This window comes from Anopheles gambiae, chromosome 2 (assembly GCF_943734735.2).
Source record: "Anopheles gambiae chromosome 2, idAnoGambNW_F1_1, whole genome shotgun sequence".
NCBI lineage: Eukaryota > Metazoa > Arthropoda > Insecta > Diptera > Culicidae > Anopheles > Anopheles gambiae.
Genome location: NC_064601.1, coordinates 40,150,841 through 40,169,339, shown reverse-complemented (window position 1 = coordinate 40,169,339; position 18,499 = coordinate 40,150,841). Strand labels below are relative to the sequence as shown.

The following is an 18,499-nucleotide window of genomic DNA, read 5'->3' as shown; positions in this document are numbered from 1 at the left end:
ATTTTTTCGTTTTATTATAAAAATAACGGTCAAATTGAAATTTGGAATCGCTTGAATTTGACTCGAAAATAAGCACAATACGAAAAGAGGAAGAAGAGAAACGTCATTCTCCATACAAAATGTATGGAATACCCGGGTATGCTGGTTGCCAACTTACGTGGTAAAGTTAAAAAAAAAAAAAACAAAATAAAATACTTACAGGCTGTTTAAAATTACAATTTATGCACCAAAAAATCAGAAATTAAAAGTTGGGAGGCTACGGAAAATTTCAGGCCAATAAAAGCAATGAATCAAAAGTTATCTCAGTTTAAAGTTAAAAAAATACCCGGGTATCCGGTTGCCAACTTAAAGGTTAAAACTCGAAACTCCGCGGGGGAGGGGGGGGGGGGGGAGTGCTAATGCGTAAAATGAAAGTTCCATCTCACGAGAATATGCATTCTTTATCTAGGTTATGGATTAGATTTGGTTCAGCGGTTACATAAATGAAGGTCTTTCTGAAGTGTCGTATTGAAAATTGTACTAGGAATTCTAAGCCAAAGAAGGACTAAGATGCACATTTTCTTCTCAGTGGTGGCAAGCTATTTTTCTCGGGCCACCACGCGACCGCTTAGAGCCGCAGCATAGCTCCATCGGATACGATTTTACCGTAGGTGCTGTCGTTTGATTTTCGCTGGATTATTTAGACTGATTTGATTGCTTGGCTGAGTTTTATAGTTCAATGATTAAAAAAATGAGATTTTTCCTTCAAACCCTAGATATATATATATACAGTAGAACGTCGATTATCCGGGCAGCTCGGGACCGGACGGTTGCCGGTTAATCGATTTGCACGGATAATGGTCCAAGAAATGTCATTTTCATATAAAAATTATTATATTACTAGTTTTTGATTAGTTTTATGATTAATCCAATTTGAATAAATCGATTAATCGTTATTAAAATATTATTTTAATCAATAACTACAGTTTTAACAACTGTTCATGAACAAAAATGAATTTCGAAAATACCCTTAGACACCTCAGAGCAACACAAAAATCTGGTTGCCCACTTGACTATCGCTGCAAATGTTCGCTGTACGTTTAAACAGCTGTCACATTTATGCGCACGGTTAAGCCGCCCGCCGGTTAATCCGCCCCCGGATAATCGACGTTCTACTGTATATATATAACATCGGTGTTTCTGGTCACTTTGCCCACTGGTCAAGGCGAGCTTTTTGGCGGCCACCGTCGCAAAACTGTCGCAAAACGTCAAAACCGACGTCACAAGTACTGAAAACCCAAGGTGTTTGGATATTAGGAGGTGAAGTGCTTCAGAGCAAATTGACATTTCACTACTTGACATAACAATACTGGAGGCTCCGGTATTAAAATCGGGAAGGGCAAGAGGGGGGTATAGAAAATTGTATGCGTTTTGACATAACAATACTCAATGATGGCGCCCGGCAAACGCGCTGATAATTCACCTTCTAAATAAACACACCTTGCTGAAAACCGACGTCGCCAGCGAGCGAAACTCGCAACGATTTGGAGGCGCTGGCGACGGTTGTTTTTGACGTTTTGCGACGGTTGTTGACCTTTCGAGCGAGCTTTTGCCCTGCGGGCCAGTGTGGCCAGATTATATTGGCAGATTTAGACAGGAGCACTGTTGAGAACGCATCCTTTTAAATTTAATAAATTATTTTTAATGTGATATTAGTTTTAAACGCTGTGGAACACCAGTTTTGTTTCGGTTGAGGAGTTCAATATATTTGATGTATCTCTTTCGGAGTTCAGGAAGCGACTAGCGCTGTACATTTATACATGAGTTCAATTAGAGGTGCGCTCACCTCGCGTGAGTTGACAGCAACGTCAGGTTGCGTCATTGGTATTACTGACGGACATTGTATATCCCAACACCCCCGCTCAATGTTCGGAACTTACTAACCCCAAATTCGTTCGGTGTTTTTGAAAAACAGATAGAGGCAAACCTTTCGTCATTATATCAGCGATCTGATCACCAGTAGGAATATACTTTACCAATACTTGCCCTTGCTGAATTTCTTCATGCACGAATCGATGCCTTACGTCGACATGCTTTAGACGACCACTGTCTCGCTCATCCTCGACCACTCGAATGGTTGATTGATTGTCTTCGTGGTAAACAACCGGTAGCTCCGGTTCTTTCTCCAGATCCCGCAACAGCCGCACAAGCCATTTTCCATGACAAACAGCCACACTCAACGCCACTAGTTCCGCCTCGGTTGACGATAACGCAATCGTCGACTGTTTCCTTGTCAACCAGCTTACGGCTGCACTGCATACTCGGAACAGATATCCCGTCAACGAGCGTCGATCCGTCGGATCATTCGCCCAATCCGCATCAGCAAACGCCTCGATGACTGGCGCAGAATCTTTCGCACGAAAAACGAGCCCATACTCAAGCGTACCCTTGATGTATCGGAGTACTCTCTTTGCATGCTTCCAGTGTACCTCCGTAGGACAACTCTGGAACTGGCTAAGATAGCTAACGGACGCACACAAATCTGGCCTCGATGTCAACATTACGTACATAAGACAACCAATCAGCTGTCTGTATGGCTTGTCTGTACGCTCAGCATCTTCACCTTTCTTCAGCCGAAGATGACACTCCATCGGTGTTGAGACTGCCTTGCACTCATGCATATTGAAACGCAGAAGTAAATTCTCTAGAAAATTTCGCTGACTTATCCGGAGACTTTTTCCTTCCACATCGCGTTCAATCTTCATGCCAAGGAATGTTTTAACCTCTCCAATGTCTGACATTTCAAACTCTTTCGAGAGAGATTGCTTCACTGCCTTGACCGCATTAAGCTGATGACCAACAACGAGCAGATCATCCACATAAAGCACTAAGATCACTTTACTGTTCCCAGATCCCTTTATGTATAGGCACATGTCACTCACACTTCTACGAAATCCTAGTTTCTCGACATATCTGTGAAACCTTGCATTCCAAGCTCTCGAAGCTTGTTTCAACCCATACAATGATCGGTTCAACCGACACACAAGATTACTGTCAATGTCAACTCCTTCTGGTGGTGTCATGTAAATCTCTTCCTCCAAATGTCCATTGAGGAAAGCAGTTTTAACGTCCATTTGATGAACCACCATTCTTAAATCATTTGCGATGGCTAAAACTACTCTCACGGTATCCAAACGCGCTACTGGAGAATAAGTTTCAGCGTAATCGAAACCATGTTTCTGGCTGAAACCACGCGCTACTAATCGAGCTTTGAATCGATCTTCATTTTTAGATTCCCCGCGCTTTACTTTGAACACCCACTTGCAAGTGATTGGTATTCGACCATGTGGTAGCTTCTCAAGGGTCCACGTGTGATTTCTTGTAAGAGAATCCATTTCCTCGAGGATTGCAGCTTTCCACTTTTCCCAATCTGCGGACGATTTCGCTTCCGTAAGCGAAGTCGGTACATGATCCACATAGCTTGATGCATTGAATGCAAAGCCTGTGTAGTTCATGTTGTAGTCTTTATGCCATGCAGGTGTCTTCCGTTTTCGTTCACTAAGAACTTTAGGCGATTTTACTTCGAAATTATCTTCACCATCACCAATACAACTACTGAAACTTTCTTCGTAAACGTTTTCAGCCAGGGTTTTATCAGGATCGTCGGCATTTTCGATCGGTTGTTGGGAGACAACATCATCTTCAACATCACTATCACTGATAGGTCCGTCCCAAACCGTACGGATAAGAAATTCGTCACTGTTGCCGTTTGACCGCGAGGATGTTAACAATTCACTCAAATTCGAATTTTCTATAAAATCGATGTCCCGCGCAACAACGATTTTCTTCTCCTCCAAATGCCATACACGATATCCACAAGGGGCATACCCGATAAAAACACCTTTCCACGATTTTGTATCGAACTTCCTTCTTTGCTCTTTTGGTACATGCACAAACACAACACTGCCGAAGGTACGCAAATTACTTACGTTTGGTTTACGATTTTCCCAAACTTCGAATGGTGTCGTTAGATTACCCAGTGCACTAGCCGGACTGCGATTTACCAAATATGCTGCTGTTTGAACCGCAGGAGCCCAAAACTCTTTACCAACGCCACTGTCACTAATCATGGAACGAACCTTCTCTACTAATGTACGGTTCATTCTTTCACTCACACCATTCTGCTCCGGAGAATATGGAACAGTCCATTCGATTTGAATTCCCTTCACCTTGCAAAAGTTCTTGAATTCACGTCCAACGTATTCCCCGCCGTTATCACAACGTAATCGCGATATACATTGACCGAACTTAGCTGTAACAAAGGCTTCGTATTCCATGAATCGATCCAACACTTCAACCTTTGTGATCATGGGATAAACAACCGTAAAACGACTAAAATCGTCAACAAAACTAACGAAATATCGTTCACCATGAATTCCCACCTGTGGAACTGGTCCACACACATCTGAGAGTATCAGCTCGAGAATACGTTTTGATCTCCTGATTTCACTATTAGAAAACGGTTTCCGCGTCTGTTTTCCTTCGTGACACGCTTCACACACAAACTCGTTACCCGGATTCTTCACATTTGTTTCCATACCATCTACCATTCCTTTGGAGATGATATTTCTCAAATTCTTAGCACTCAAATGGCCATAGCGTCGATGCCACAGCTCTAATTCTTTAGGCACACGACCACATGAATAGAAACCCGCACTATTGTTATCAATATCTCGATAAAGCACTAGCTCGTACAATTTACCGCGGCGTTCACCTTTGGCAACGATGCCAGAATTGTTTTCTATTGTAACAATTCCATTTGCAAACAACACTTTCAATCCAGCAGTTTCCACTTTTCTCACAGACAATAAGTTCACTCGCGCTTCGGGAATGTAAAGAACGTCTTTCAATGTTATTCCCGTTGATTCTCCGTTTTCCGAAAAAGCAAACAACCTCACATCGCCATACTCCTTTGCAACAATAGTTTCGCCTTCTTTTGCTACTGATATGTGCATAGGTTGCTTCATGGGAACAAGCCTTTTGAAAAGCGACCGATCATTCGACATGTGTTCAGATGATCCGGAGTCGACAATCCAACTTGCTTCCACGAATTCCACAGCGTCGCCACCAAAGAAACACACATCACTCTTCACCAAGTGCGCATTGTTTCCTTTCAGCACTTTTTGTTTGTCTTTTTCTGGACAATCGGCAACCTTGTGCCCCTCGCGATGACAACCGAAACACTTGAACTTTATGGTTTTCTTCTTATTGTTCTTTTGCTGTTTCTTTGTACTGGTCCCTGCAAATGCAGCGTCGTCTATTCTTGTTTCACGCGTTGTACCACTTTCCTTTGAACTGTGCTTGATTTCTTCGTCAAGAAGTCTGCACTTTACAAAATCCATCGTCAAGTTTTCCTCTGGCATAGTTTCTATTGCAGTAACTACCGTCGAAAACTTTGATCCGAGCGTTAGAAGCAAATAGCATACCGTATCTATTTCTTCCAACTTTGCACCGGTGGATTTGTATTCCCTAATCAAGCGATCAAACACAAGGAAATGATCTTGTAGACCACCACTAGTGTGTCGCAACGTCAAAAGCCTTTTCTGCAAGTGAAGCCGGCTTGCAATGCTTTTACGTTCAAACACACGTTGTAACGCATTCCAAATATCTTTTGGAGTCGCCTTGTCCTGGATATACTCCAACATGTCATCACTGATTCTCGAAATCAGCAGGGATTTGCAACGACGATCTTTCTTCACGCGCGATTTGCCTTTCCCTTTCTTTGACACTGCTTCATTTGCGGCATCTTCCGTTGTTTCGTCGAAATCTACATCCGCTTCTAGTTCGATGCAGCATCGTAGCTCTTGCTCTTCCAAAAGCGTTAGCATCCGAAACTTCCACTGCGGATAATTCGACGCGTTCAACAAAGGAACACGTGCCGTTTCACTTTCACGATCCATTGTCTATATTAATCACTCAACTTAACTAGTCAGGTGCTCTGGGCCCATAACCTAATGTGATATTAGTTTTAAACGCTGTGGAACACCAGTTTTGTTTCGGTTGAGGAGTTCAATATATTTGATGTATCTCTTTCGGAGTTCAGGAAGCGACTAGCGCTGTACATTTATACATGAGTTCAATTAGAGGTGCGCTCACCTCGCGTGAGTTGACAGCAACGTCAGGTTGCGTCATTGGTATTACTGACGGACATTGTATATCCCAACAATTTTAAGGATCAATTTCTTTTTAAACTTTAACCGTCAACGGTGAAATTCAATTTCAAATTTAAATGATTTTCTTTGACGCGCAATTCTCGGAATCCTAACAACTGACATTTTCTACTTATTATGAACATTTAATTTATTATGAAATTTTAACGGATAAGATTTTGAATTTAAAACGCATTTTTCACGCAGCAATTTTCACGTGCCTGGCAAACAAACGTGCATTTGCGCGATAAGTAACAAATAAGGATAGCGATCCTGGAAACAGCATCCCAAGCGCCACAGATTAAGCTTAAACGACTGGAATATCAAATATCTGTGATTTTCGGTAGGATAAATGAAAAATAGGTAGTTTTAGGGTGGTCATCTGTGAATCGGTAGGCATATAAAAAATCGGTAGGAATACAGATACAGTAGAACGTCGATTATCCGGGCAGCTCGGGACCAGACGGATGCCTGTTAATCGACATCCACGGATAACGGTCAAAGAAATGTCAAATTCATTTACAATTTTTAAAATTCACTGGTTTTACTAGAAATTCACATCAATATAATCGATTAATCATTTTTAGAATATTTTTTGAATCATTAACAATAGATTTAAAATTGTCTTTTATCAAAAATACAGTCAAAAAGTATCACTCAACACTAGATTGCTGCACAACAAATGTTTTTGCTAACCGGTTCATCGCAGAAAATATTCGCCACGACAGACCAACGGTCAAGTTCATGCGCACGGTTAAGCTGCCCACCGGTTAATCCGTCCCCGGAAAATCGACGTTCTACTGTAAATCGTATTTCTGGTCACTCTGCTAGGATCAGCTCGTTTGACGCGGCTTGTTCGTTTGACAATACCATTTTACCGGTACGGTGATTGTTGTTTATTTGTTTCATAAAATTAAAAATTAAGCAAATATCCGGGAAAAAGTTCAAATTTCCTTCGTCTAATTAACACCAAAAGTATGGTAAATGTACAGCTCAAAAAGATTTACAAACACAACAAAAAAGTCCGTTGTGATGTGTTGAACCGGTTCAAATAACCGGTACAAAGGCTGTCAAATGAACGTCACACACTGTGAAAAAATGGTTGCCGATGGTTCGCTGTAATCGCTGTTGAAAACACGGAAAATTCTCAATAAAATAAAAGGTAAGTTTGTAACAAAACGCTGCAATAATCAAATCCCTACCTAGGTGCGTGAAGGTTTGTGTATCGAGCGAATCAAACAAGTTCGTACTATCGCTGTGGTACTGTTGAGTTGATGCAACAACAATCACAATCCACCGAGCGTCATCACAGTGAAGCAATGGCGGACAATGCCGCAAGCCTACACAGCCGCTAGAGGCTTCGTGAATGGTTTGCAGATTAGATCAATATCCTGTGCATTTATCATCACAGCCCCATTGTCAGCGTTTCGCTTGATGCAGCGAGTAGCGCAAATGGAAAACGCGGATTGTACGCCCGGTTAAAGCATCGACGTGCTTACACCTACAAGGCAGTAAATGGATCTATTCCTTCCCATCCGGGGACCCATCCCCCCATGCGCAGGACTAAATACCCTGCTATGGGTAAAACCACAGGAAAAAAGTGAAAGAGAGAAGGAGTAAGTCCATCATTAAACGGTCCTGCGATGGGGAGACACACAATAGACCAATTACGGTTCCTGTGTCAAAGAAGAATAAAATGAAGAAAAAGTCCGGTTTTAAATAATCGCACATGAAACCAGTTCCGCGATCCTTTCGAAAAGATCCTTTCGTTGCTCTGAAGCCCAAGCATATCGATCGCAAACTCCACAGCCGACGAAGAGGGAGTTCTCCATATCGCGATACCGTGATAAGCTGCAGACCTTTACGATAGTTGCTATTTCCATCCTGGCGAAGGACCGCTCTTTCAGAAAGTCAGTTGAATGTAAATTTAAAGAAAAGTACATCTTGTAGCAAATTACAACTACAGTCTGTTCTCGAGTAGCGCGTTACGAAGCCATCAGCCTAACTTAATTTATCCCATTGTCGCGGTTTCTCCGATTCAAAAAACATCTAACATATCTTGTTGAAATCATGATACGGTTAGTCAACTTTTACTCGGCTTTTCCTAAATTGATACAATTTGCTAGCCACGTTTATGAAAATAAAACCCTAAACACAGGTATCGTAGCTATTATTTCATCAAAAAATATATACGATATCGTGATTTAGAAGAAAATGGTTGATGATATACCTTCCATATTAGCTTGCTTTTAGTTTTCTCTATTCAGAGGAGTTTTGTTCTTAGTTTAGTTTTAACGAGCAATTATTAAAGCAACTCAATTATTTTTTATTTTAACAAACGATATATCTCTTCAGAGCAATTTGCTTCAACAAACATTTGCAAAACTCGTGTGCTGTGCAACACAGTCTGCGTTAGCGTGGCCACATATTGTGGAGAAACTATCCTCTTGCTATCTCTGTCAAGGGTAAACGCATCAAACCACACATGTCTATGCTATAATCCCGCAACACTCACAACTTCTTCTATTTGGTGTCCTCCGCGGACATACTGGCCTATATAGGCATTCGAGACTGTATTCAGTACCACGCAGCCGAATAGTCCTTGCTACGGGGGACGGTCCATTCTAGGTCTCTCGAGTTGACGATTGTACCACGGGACCGCCCCCGACACTTACAACATCGAGTCCGAATACCAACAGTCCGAGATCCCGAGAACGTTATCACACGTCGTTTGACCTATCCCATAATCAATCCGCTATCACGGCTTTGCTCATATGCTTGCCAAATACTGCATATCGCGTTTAATTGCATTGTTAGTTCGTCAAATCAAATGTTTGTTGTACGATCAATCGGTTAAAAAGATTGATGCGTCGTGTCATTTATTATGAATATCAAAAGTTTGGTGTGCAAACATCGATACACGTTGTTAATCTTGTTCGTGATGATAGTTAGTGATTGCTTGTCAGGTCCACAAATATCCTACTGAGTGTCTTTTAAATATTGCCATAGTACAAACACATTGTGAAGGTAAGTAAAACTTAGGCGAATCATTACTTACACACGACATTTACAAGAACAATATAGTAAAAACTGTCAGCTTTGCATCGTTCACTTTAGAACCCAAGTGGGATCAGGCATCGATTGTACCGGCGGGGCAGAATGAAATCTATTAATTGCATCCTCTTCTTTCATTTGTTCCTTTCAGATTTTGTCACAAAAAAGCGTACGCGCGCGTGTATCTTAATTGAAACGTGCGTTAGTAGAAGAACGAATAAGATAGCGTTCCGCGGTTAATTGTCCTGTATAGGAAGAAAGAAAGAAAACTGCGCTGTTGGGCAACATACATCAGCCAGGTTTTTGAAATTTATCTATCGCGAGGCGTTTTAATTACTTTCCCTTTGGCTCCCTTTAAGACGAGTCTGTGAGAAAGCAAACAGATTCACCTCGGGAGTGCAGGGAAGTAGCAGCAACACGTGCCCTCCGAAACGGCGCCATTTCCTTTTCTAACTCTTTTATTACTACTACTGTGTGAAATCAGTGATCGAAGTGTGCAAGTGTGTGTAAGAGAAGTGTTTTGGGTGTGTTCGAAAGGATCAATTCCTATTCCTGCATCGATCGCGAAACAACGTATCGTAATATCAAAACTGACTGACACTGAAAAATAGTATTTAGCTTGTAACGGTTAACAACAATAAAACAATTACCCGAAAGGCCGAAAGGAGGGGAGCAAATATTGTAAAAGATTTCGCCCGAACTTGTACCCAATAGCGTGAGGGTTCGTCATCCGGCATTTGTATAAGTTTCCGCACGAAATCACAGAACCGCCTACTTTCGCTACTAGTGGTAGGCCACACACACCCCACCTCGATTGTTCTCGAGGTTCCAAATCGAGAGAATGGATCTTGAAGAAGCAAATGATGCAATTAAGCCCGGTGACAATGTACCGAGATCAAAGGTAAGTACCGAATGTAACATAATTAATTCCCCTGTGTTAGGCGGCCTGGGTTCTACAGCCTTTATTCCAGACACCTGGAAGCGGTGCTGGATGTGCAAGTGTAAATGTGTGCTGTGAATTGGCTCTGCAACTAGCAGCTTTACACGTGCTGCTGCTGGCGCATTTGTGCTGGATGTGTGACGTGCTGAAGTGATATAAAACAAGTGCTGTGGAAGTGTGTGATGAAAGTGGTTCGATTGTGACAGGAGCGCAATGAGAGAACGTAAAAGGTGTAAAAGTGCCAATGAACAATACCGACCGTGAAGCATGCAGCCCGATCTAGGAACTATAAAACACAGCTCTTATTTGTATCGAGGTTTTAATTATTTTTCTTCTTCCTTTTTTCTCTGTTTCTTCCTTCCTTCAACCCACAGACGGAGATAGAATTTGAGGAGCATGTACTCGATACAAAGGTTAGGCTGTCCGATGGCACAGAAGCGTGCGTGTTCAGCCGCACGCCGCGCAACAAAGATCTGCTGTTCGGGTACATGTGCCATATCTGCGGCGTGGCCTGTCTGTATGGCGAGCGCATGCTGCAAATTCATATTGCCGGCCGCAAGCATCAGGCCCGATTAAACGTGACCGTGTTTGATGCAGAGCAGTACCGTGCTTCGCTGGTGGCGAAACCGACGAAAGGTAAACGAAAGACACTAACTCTAGATGGTTGTATGTATGTAATGCAAGTACGGTTAATTTTCTTATTTTTTTAGCAACTTCCGGATCGAACGAGAACAACACTTCCACCGGAAGCAGCGGTGGTGGCGGTCAGGAAAATGACTCTTCCTCACCGTCCTTGATGAAACCGCAGGCTCGGTTGCAAAACGTGCTTGACGGCTATCGCGATGGCCCATTGGTCGGGCTGGAATACATCGTGGAGCTGATCGATTCGGCGAACGGTGCCGATCCCGTCTACAGCTGCGTGCTGTGCAATCTGCACAACAACAACGAGAGCGGCATCACGACGCACATGATCGGGATGGGGCATCGGTTCAAGTTCCTCGAAAAGCACTATCCGACCGTGCGCAAGATGCTGTCCCCGTATCGCAACAACAATCAGGAGAACGGCGGCCAGGTGTTTTTCCGCGTGGTGCAAACGGTGTGCGAAGCGATCGAGGACCATCACGGCCGGCTGACGCCGCAGGTGTACGAGGCGGCCGAGTTCGAGCGTAACCGGGTGAAGTTTGGCCAGCAGATCTCGTTCGGCACTCACTTCGACGAGCGCACGGGACCGAAGTTTGTCGAGGTGATCGACGCGAAGGTGCTGCAGGATTTGGTCACCGCCGAGGACTGTGGCGGTGGGCAGGTTCAGGGTGCGCCGAAACGCTACCGACGCAACGAGCGCCGTAGCAGTTTGGATTCCATTTCGAGCGTCAGCAGTGCTAACTCGATGCTAACGATCTCGTCCAGCGGCGACGATGAGAATCGCGGACGAACGCGAAAGCGAAGCCCGCTCAATGGGCAGGGCAATAGACAGAGTGGTGGTGGTGGCCGTGGCGACGTGTCCTACCAGCGGCAGCAACGGGCAGCACAGCCGGCAAATTCGTCGGCGAAGCAGATGCTACCAACCCCCCGAGAGCTGTCGATACAGTCGGCCGCCATTGCACACGAGCGCTACAAGTGGGAGAAGTATCGCTGTACGGTGGATATAGCGGTGGAAAAGCTGGAGAAGCAGCTGAAGGATCACGAAAAGAACCCGGAGAAGCACCCGCTGTATTCGGAGGAGTGGAAAAAGTTCTGGAACCGGCGGTACAAGGAGCTGCAGGCAGAGAAGAAGGACCCAGCCAAGCACAACTTCAAGCCGGAATGGATCGAGTTTTGGACGAAGCGCATGAAGGAGCTGCACGAAGAGGAGGTCGCGCGAAAGAAGGAAGAGATCCGCACCAAGATGAACCTGCCGGCGGAGGACGAAGAACGGACGGGCGAGCTGCGGGAGCAGTACGCACTGCGTGTCCCCACGGCGGGCAAGCGGGCCCGTTCGAGCGAGCGCAAAGCGGGCACGGCTGCGGCCCCGATCCTGATCGATGTGAACTCGGACGAGGAGGAGGATGACTATAAGGGCGGACAGCCGATGCGGTCCAAGAATCGGTCGTCGCCGCGCTCATCGCGCCGCGGTGAGTGGTCGGATTCGGGAAGGAAACGGTCCACCTCCCGTTCCCACCGGTCCCGCAGTCCCATCAGCGACGATAACGGGTACGAGGGCGGCTACTCGCGAAGTCGCTCGCAGCGTGCCCCACCGATGGACTACCGGGGCGAATGGCCCGGTGGCAAGCATCGAGGTGGACCAGTGGCGGAGCGGGTGGATTACGACGAGTGGGCGAAGAATTACTACGGCCCGAACAAGAAGGTGTTCGTGCGTACGGAGTTCGATGCGGACAGCTCGACACCGCTCAACTTTGTCGCGGTCTGTCGGCTGTTGACCGCGTTCGAGGAGTATCTGGGCAGTTTGGGGCCAAAGGTGAACGATTTGCTGGCCAAAGCGCTCGCGCTGGAAAAGGTGAAGGCGAACTCGGCCGACGATTTGCTGCTGAACGAGGACAACTGCATGTTTCTGGAGACGGTGAAGGAAAAGCTGAAAGGCCACATGATGGCGGAAACGATCGATGCAAACCGAATGGTACCGATCAAGAAGGCGGTGCGTAACATTGCCCGGCTGCTGCACGAGGCATCGAAACGCGAGCCTGTTAAGCCACCGGAGGAGGAGCTGTCCCGCGATTCGGTGGCGGTGAGCGAAGCGGCTGTCCCGAGTGCTGTTCCTACTGCCGCGGCTGCCACCATCAGCGCATCGGCCACTGGGGCCAGCATTGACAAGATTGCCGTCGCAGAGCAGCTTGCCAAATCGCTTGTTGCGCAGGGAAAGACCGACTTTACCACCGAAGAGCTGGAACAGCTGATCAACGTGTACGTCACCATGGCCCAGATGTCTCGGGAGAAGAACTCGCTCGTTACGGCGAAAGCGTACATGGCCACACTGCCGCCCTCCGTCGTGCCGGTAGCACCGAAGGAGATTGTTCCCGCCCCGGTAGCTGCGCAGGCCGCTGGACCGTCGAAGCTGCCGGAACGTGTGCGCCCGGAAGCGGCTGGCTCGGCTGGCGGTGCGGCACGCTGGAACGACAAAAAGATGGATGTTTCGGTGCGTTCCGGTAACTTCGGCAGCATGGCGGACAACGATGAGGACGAGCCGTCGTCGAGCATTTTGGAGAATCTAACCGACTCCGATCTGCAGACGCTGCTGCAGAGCTTCAAGGAGCTTTCGAATGATGAGCAGATGCATCTCATCTCCTATCTGCGCAAGCTGGAACGCACCGAGCCGGATCGTGTCGAGCGATTGCGCCGTTATGTGAACTTTGACTCATGGAGCAATCCCAAGGCAGGTGGTAACGATGGCGGTACTGGTGGACGGCGGGATGCTGCTAGCCGCCTGTCCGATGAAGACGAGCGTAATTATTTGGAGCAAGACGACGACTCCACATTCGATATGTTCCAACCGTCACCAGGACCGTCAATGGGAGGTCGTAAACCGGTACCGAACCCAGCGTCTAGCAACAGTGGGCCAAAACGGCCAGCAGTGCCAGCGCAACGCGCACAACATCAGCAACAACAGCGACAGAAAGACATGCATCAACATCAACAGCAGCAGCAGCAGCAGCAACAGCATCAGCAAAAGCCTCAACAGCAAAAAGGTAACCCGATGATTATGGATTCGGAAGACGAGGACGATTATTCGTACGACGATATTTTGCGCGCTGCATCCAAGAACGTGTCGAACGTACCGCTGCTTTCGGGCTCGAAAATGCCGGCCGATGCGTACGACACGAGCTCGAACCATTCGCACCGAACGAGCGGCAACAACGATGCGGGCAGTGGTGGGGGCAACAGTTCTGCAGGAATTTCGCTGTCCGACACGCAGAATTTGATTGCCAACTTGATGGAATCGCTACAGAAATCCGTGTCCGACGCCAACAGCCATAGTACAACGGGAGCGGGCAGTGCCGCCGGCAGCAATAGCTACGCGAATCCGATCACGACGATTGGCGGTAGTGCTGGTAGTGGTGGTGGGGAAAGTGCTGTCGGTAAAACAATTCCCGGCAAGATAACATCGGCCACGCCGAATGCCTCCTCTATGTATCCGGGCTTCCCTCAGCAACAGCAGCAGCATGGGCAATCCATGGGAATGGGCATGCCCTTCGGTGGACAGCAGGGACAAATGCCGATGGGACAAATGTCCGGGCCGCAAGGGCAGATGCAACAGCAATTTGGCAATCCTTACATGTACCAGGGCCAGCAGATGTTCGGTGCGAATGGTCCCGGCCCGCAGCAGATGCAACAGTTTGGCGGTTACGGTAACTACGGATACTATTAGACTAGTTGGGAGATTTATATAGGACAGAGCATCAGAGTGAATAAGTAAAGTGTCGGTATTACGCATATGTAAACTAAACTCACTGTCGATGGGAAACAGATATTGATGTATAAAACAAAATGAACGAATCACCATAAATACATGAACTGTGCGATCGATGTTTTAGAATAATGGAAATGTTTCTTTTTTGTTTAAGGAAAGAATGCAATACGTATTAGTGATGGTGAAAAATGGAGTTTTCGTTGGAATCGATTCCGGATAGCTACGACGTGTTCTGGAATCGACTCCGGATAGTAGGCCCGGAATCCGAATCGGCTCCGGAATTGGTTCCGGAATCGGCTTCGGTATTGGTTCCAGGATCGGCTTCGAAATCCGAGTTGATTTCGGCATCCTCATAAGAATAGACGTTTGGGTGAAAGGGCGCTACGTATTGATAGCTTTACAGAATCAAAATTTACTTGAAAACGATCCATTCTCAATGGAGATTCCCGAACTGATTTCGCTTCTGAAACTTCCTATTTCAATTCACAAACTCATTCCCATTCCGGAGCTAATTCCAATTCTAGAGTCGATTCTTATTTCGTTGCCGGAGCAAATTGCGATTCCCAGATCGATTCCTATTCTGGAGACAAATCCGGAATCGGCTCCAAAATCAACTCCGAAATCGGCTCCGGATTTGATTCCGAACACGGAATAGGAATCGGGTAGGTCCGATTCCTAGCTCCCACAACTATTACATATAGCATATATTGATATAACATTTCAGCTAATGTGTTCGTATCGATATCTGGAAAATTTAATTTAAATTTACAGCCGACGCATTACGAATTCCATCAGAATGGAATCAATTTCGCTGCTTGGGTTTGAAATATGGTACAATATGCTTTCCAACGGTCGATGGGTCTTCTTTTAAAATTTTGACCTACTTACGTTCAAATTCTTTCCAATGTGCAACTGTCAAATAATATGCGGCAACTGTCATCAGATCCGAACAGCGATGTAAATAAACGTGATTTTGTGGCAACATGCGGTCGGACTGACGATATTTAAGACAGAATTTACTTTTTCAGAGTGTAACACTAGTTTTCAAAGAATTGAAACAAATCACCATGCCGCTGGAAATCAAGAGCAATTGGTCCGCGCGTGCTGGGCGCAACGAAAGCGACGGTGAGGATGAGATAGACCCGAAAGCGCACGCCAAACTAATCGACGGTATCAACGCCCTTACCGGTTCCCATTACATCCGTGAGGTAACGCGCACGGAACCGTCGCTCAAGCGGTCCGAGTTCGGGCTGTCCAAAACGAAGGATGACAAAGTACGGCTCGGCGATTTGGCAAAGTTTTTCACCAAAACCAAAAAGCACATCAGCGTTGCGAAGCAGCTGGATCAGCTCAAGGTGCGGAACCCGCTGCAGAAACCGCTGGAAAAACCGGTCGCCGATAGGATCGAGCGGAAGGCTGGCTTCGAACGCGTGCGGAAAGATGTGGACCGATGGGAACCGATCGTAACGGCGCAGCAGGTCGCTCCGCAAACGGTGTATCCGCTGCAGTACGACAGCACTACGGTGCACGATGCTCCGCCGAAGCTGCTGTCCGAGTATCGCGTCAAGACGAAGCTGATGGAAGAGCTGGAGGAGCTTGAGAAGGCGTACGATGATGGTGGGGAAGATGGGGACGAACACTCGGACGATGGCAAGCAAAACTATGCGCTAACGATTGAGGAAATGCGTGAGCAGCAGTATGAGCGCTCTCGCCAGAAGATTCGCGAGTCGTACGCAATAGCAAAGAATCGGCGTATGAACAAGATTAAGAGCAAGAAATACCATCGCCTGCTGAAGAAGGACAAGCTAAAGGAGCAGATGCAAAAGTTTGAAGAGCTGAAGGAAAAGGACCCGGAGGAAGCGCTCCGGAAGCTCGATTGGATCGAGAAGCAGCGGTCCCAGGAGCGTATATCGCTGCGGCACAAGAATACGGGCACGTGGGCCAAAAATCTGCAGGTTCGTGCCAAATACGACACGGAGGTGAGGCGTGAGCTGGCCGAACAGCTTGCGATCGGGCGAGAGCTGACGGCAAAGCGTCTTCAGCAGGGAGACAGTAGCTCCGAGTCGGATGGTGAAATGGACCTTTCGATGGGGCAGGTCGGCGAAACCAATCCGTGGACGGAACGTGCCGGGGACTACGAGCAGGTGGCCAATAAAGAAATGCAGCAAACCGGCAGTTATCGCAAGTACTGGGAGGAGCGTAATCAGGTTGAAAACATTAAAAAGCATTTAAATGGTGACAGCAAAACGGCCAACGGACAGCAGGCGAATGGACGTCTCTCTTCAGATGAGGATGAAAACGAACCTAGTGATGGTGACGAAGGTGTGCAACCATCGAAGCCCAAACGAGCTAAAACACTTCCCAAGAAACGAAAAGAAAAAGTTAAGATGGCATCCGGCACCTGGATTGTGGAAGATGTGGACAATTCAGACCAAAAGCCCAAGAAAAAAGACTCTGCGAAAACGAAAAAGAACCGCAAGACGAACGATAACGTTGCCACTGTGGAGGCAATGTTCGAGGAAGCGGAGTATCTGATCAAGGATGTGCTGGACAATAAGTTGGAGTTTGTGCGAAATATTGATCACGAGAAAAGTTCGGACACAAATGGACCTTCTTCGGAGCTGCCAGACCAGCAAGACAAAGAAACTAAATTGAGCGATTTGAGTTTTAAGAAACGGGCCACCCTAGCCGACGCAGACGAGCAAATGTATGAAACGGCAGAGCGGGCAGCACCGGACGAAACGAATAATGCATCGAGTTCGCTACAAACCATTCAGTCCTCCAATGACAAATCCTCAACCGTGGCCGGTGGCCGACCATCGCCGTCGGTCAAGCAATCGGCCGAAATCAATCTAAAGCAGGTGGTACAGATGAAACCGAAGCATCTGCTAACGGCCCTCCCCAACACGATCGTATCGGGCGAGCTGTCGGACGACGAGGCGGAGGCGGACGATGCGCATCGCCTCACGATCGCCGAAGCGTTCGAGGATGACGACATTGTGGCGGACTTTGCGAAGGAGAAGCAGGACGAGCGGCAAAAGGATCTGCCCCAGGAGGTGGAACTTTCGCTACCGGGTTGGGGCCATTGGGCTGGGGCGGGCGCTAAGCCACCGGGACCGCGTAAGGCGACGCGCCAGATAATGAAGATGCCGGCGGAGCTGCCGCGCCGTGACGATAACCGCGACCAGGTAATCATCAACGAAGACGCACTGAAGAACGAGAAGCTGGACAAGCACCTGGTGAATGAGGTACCGTTCCCGTTCGTGACGGTGAAGGATTACGAAGCGTCGCTAAGGGCACCGCTGGGCCGAACGTTCATACCGGAGTCGGCACATGCGGCGATGGTTGAGCCGCGCATCGTCACCAAGCAGGGCACGGTAATAGAGCCGATGAAGAAGGAGATGCTGATGGCGAACCCGAGCAAGCTGATGCGGGTCGGCAAGCGGCTGCAGAACGAAGCGGTCGACCAGTACAGCAAGTACGCGCTAGAGAAACTAAGCAAACCTTCCCCAGATTCAAAGGTAGGGTTTGGAAGGGTCGAATAAGGGAAAAGTGTTGCTGTAAAAGGAATATAATTAATATCAATAATAATTCCATCCCTTGTTATGTCTTAGCACATATGATGACTTAGCTTTGCAGAGACGCTATTTGTCCCCCAGTTGTCCACTACTGTACCGAGTAGGGAAGACAACTACGAATACCACGCGGTTGTATAAAACTCGTTAAATAATGTACTTTTGCATGATTTGTAAAACATCTTTATGCAATCTACTTTTACGGAAAAGTACAGCTGCCTCAGAGCTTTTCATTGGAATTAATTTGAAGTTTAAATACTCCTTAGTCTTTCTTTGTGGAAAAATAATTCTGGAAAGGAAGGAAATTGAAACTGAAAATGTCTTTATTAATTGCATTCAA

At 46.7% G+C, this 18,499-nt stretch overlaps 2 protein-coding genes across 3 annotated transcripts; both read left to right on the top strand.

Moving 5' to 3' along the window:
• The first annotated feature begins 7,237 nt into the window (after positions 1-7,237).
• LOC1274297 (uncharacterized protein CG7065) lies at positions 7,238-14,713 on the top strand. Of its 2 annotated transcripts, XM_313397.6 has the most exons (4): positions 7,241-7,350; positions 9,394-10,143; positions 10,557-10,818; positions 10,893-14,713. In XM_313397.6, exons 2-4 carry the CDS (start codon positions 10,084-10,086, stop codon positions 14,540-14,542), a joined length of 3,972 nt encoding a protein of 1,323 aa, XP_313397.6. In that variant the 5' UTR covers positions 7,241-7,350; positions 9,394-10,083; the 3' UTR covers positions 14,543-14,713. The 2 variants fall into 2 exon arrangements, with proteins under 2 accessions (XP_061497235.1, XP_313397.6); XM_061641251.1 differs by lacking the exon at positions 9,394-10,143 and having other exon boundaries at positions 7,238-7,350.
• Positions 14,714-14,851: 138 nt separating this feature from the next.
• LOC1274296 (U3 small nucleolar RNA-associated protein 14 homolog A) lies at positions 14,852-18,175 on the top strand. The gene has a single exon (XM_313396.6). It carries the CDS (start codon positions 15,652-15,654, stop codon positions 18,127-18,129), a length of 2,478 nt encoding a protein of 825 aa, XP_313396.6. The 5' UTR covers positions 14,852-15,651; the 3' UTR covers positions 18,130-18,175.
• The last annotated feature ends 324 nt before the right edge of the window (positions 18,176-18,499 follow it).

Coding starts and splice junctions, on each gene's coding strand:
- LOC1274297 (XM_313397.6), top strand. CDS start 10,084: ATGGATCTTGAAGAAGCAAATGATGCAATTAAGCCCGGTGACAATGTA. Junction 10,144..10,556: donor ACAATGTACCGAGATCAAAG/GTAAGTACCGAA, acceptor TTCAACCCACAG/ACGGAGATAGAATTTGAGGA. Junction 10,819..10,892: donor GGTGGCGAAACCGACGAAAG/GTAAACGAAAGA, acceptor TTATTTTTTTAG/CAACTTCCGGATCGAACGAG.
- LOC1274296 (XM_313396.6), top strand. CDS start 15,652: ATGCCGCTGGAAATCAAGAGCAATTGGTCCGCGCGTGCTGGGCGCAAC.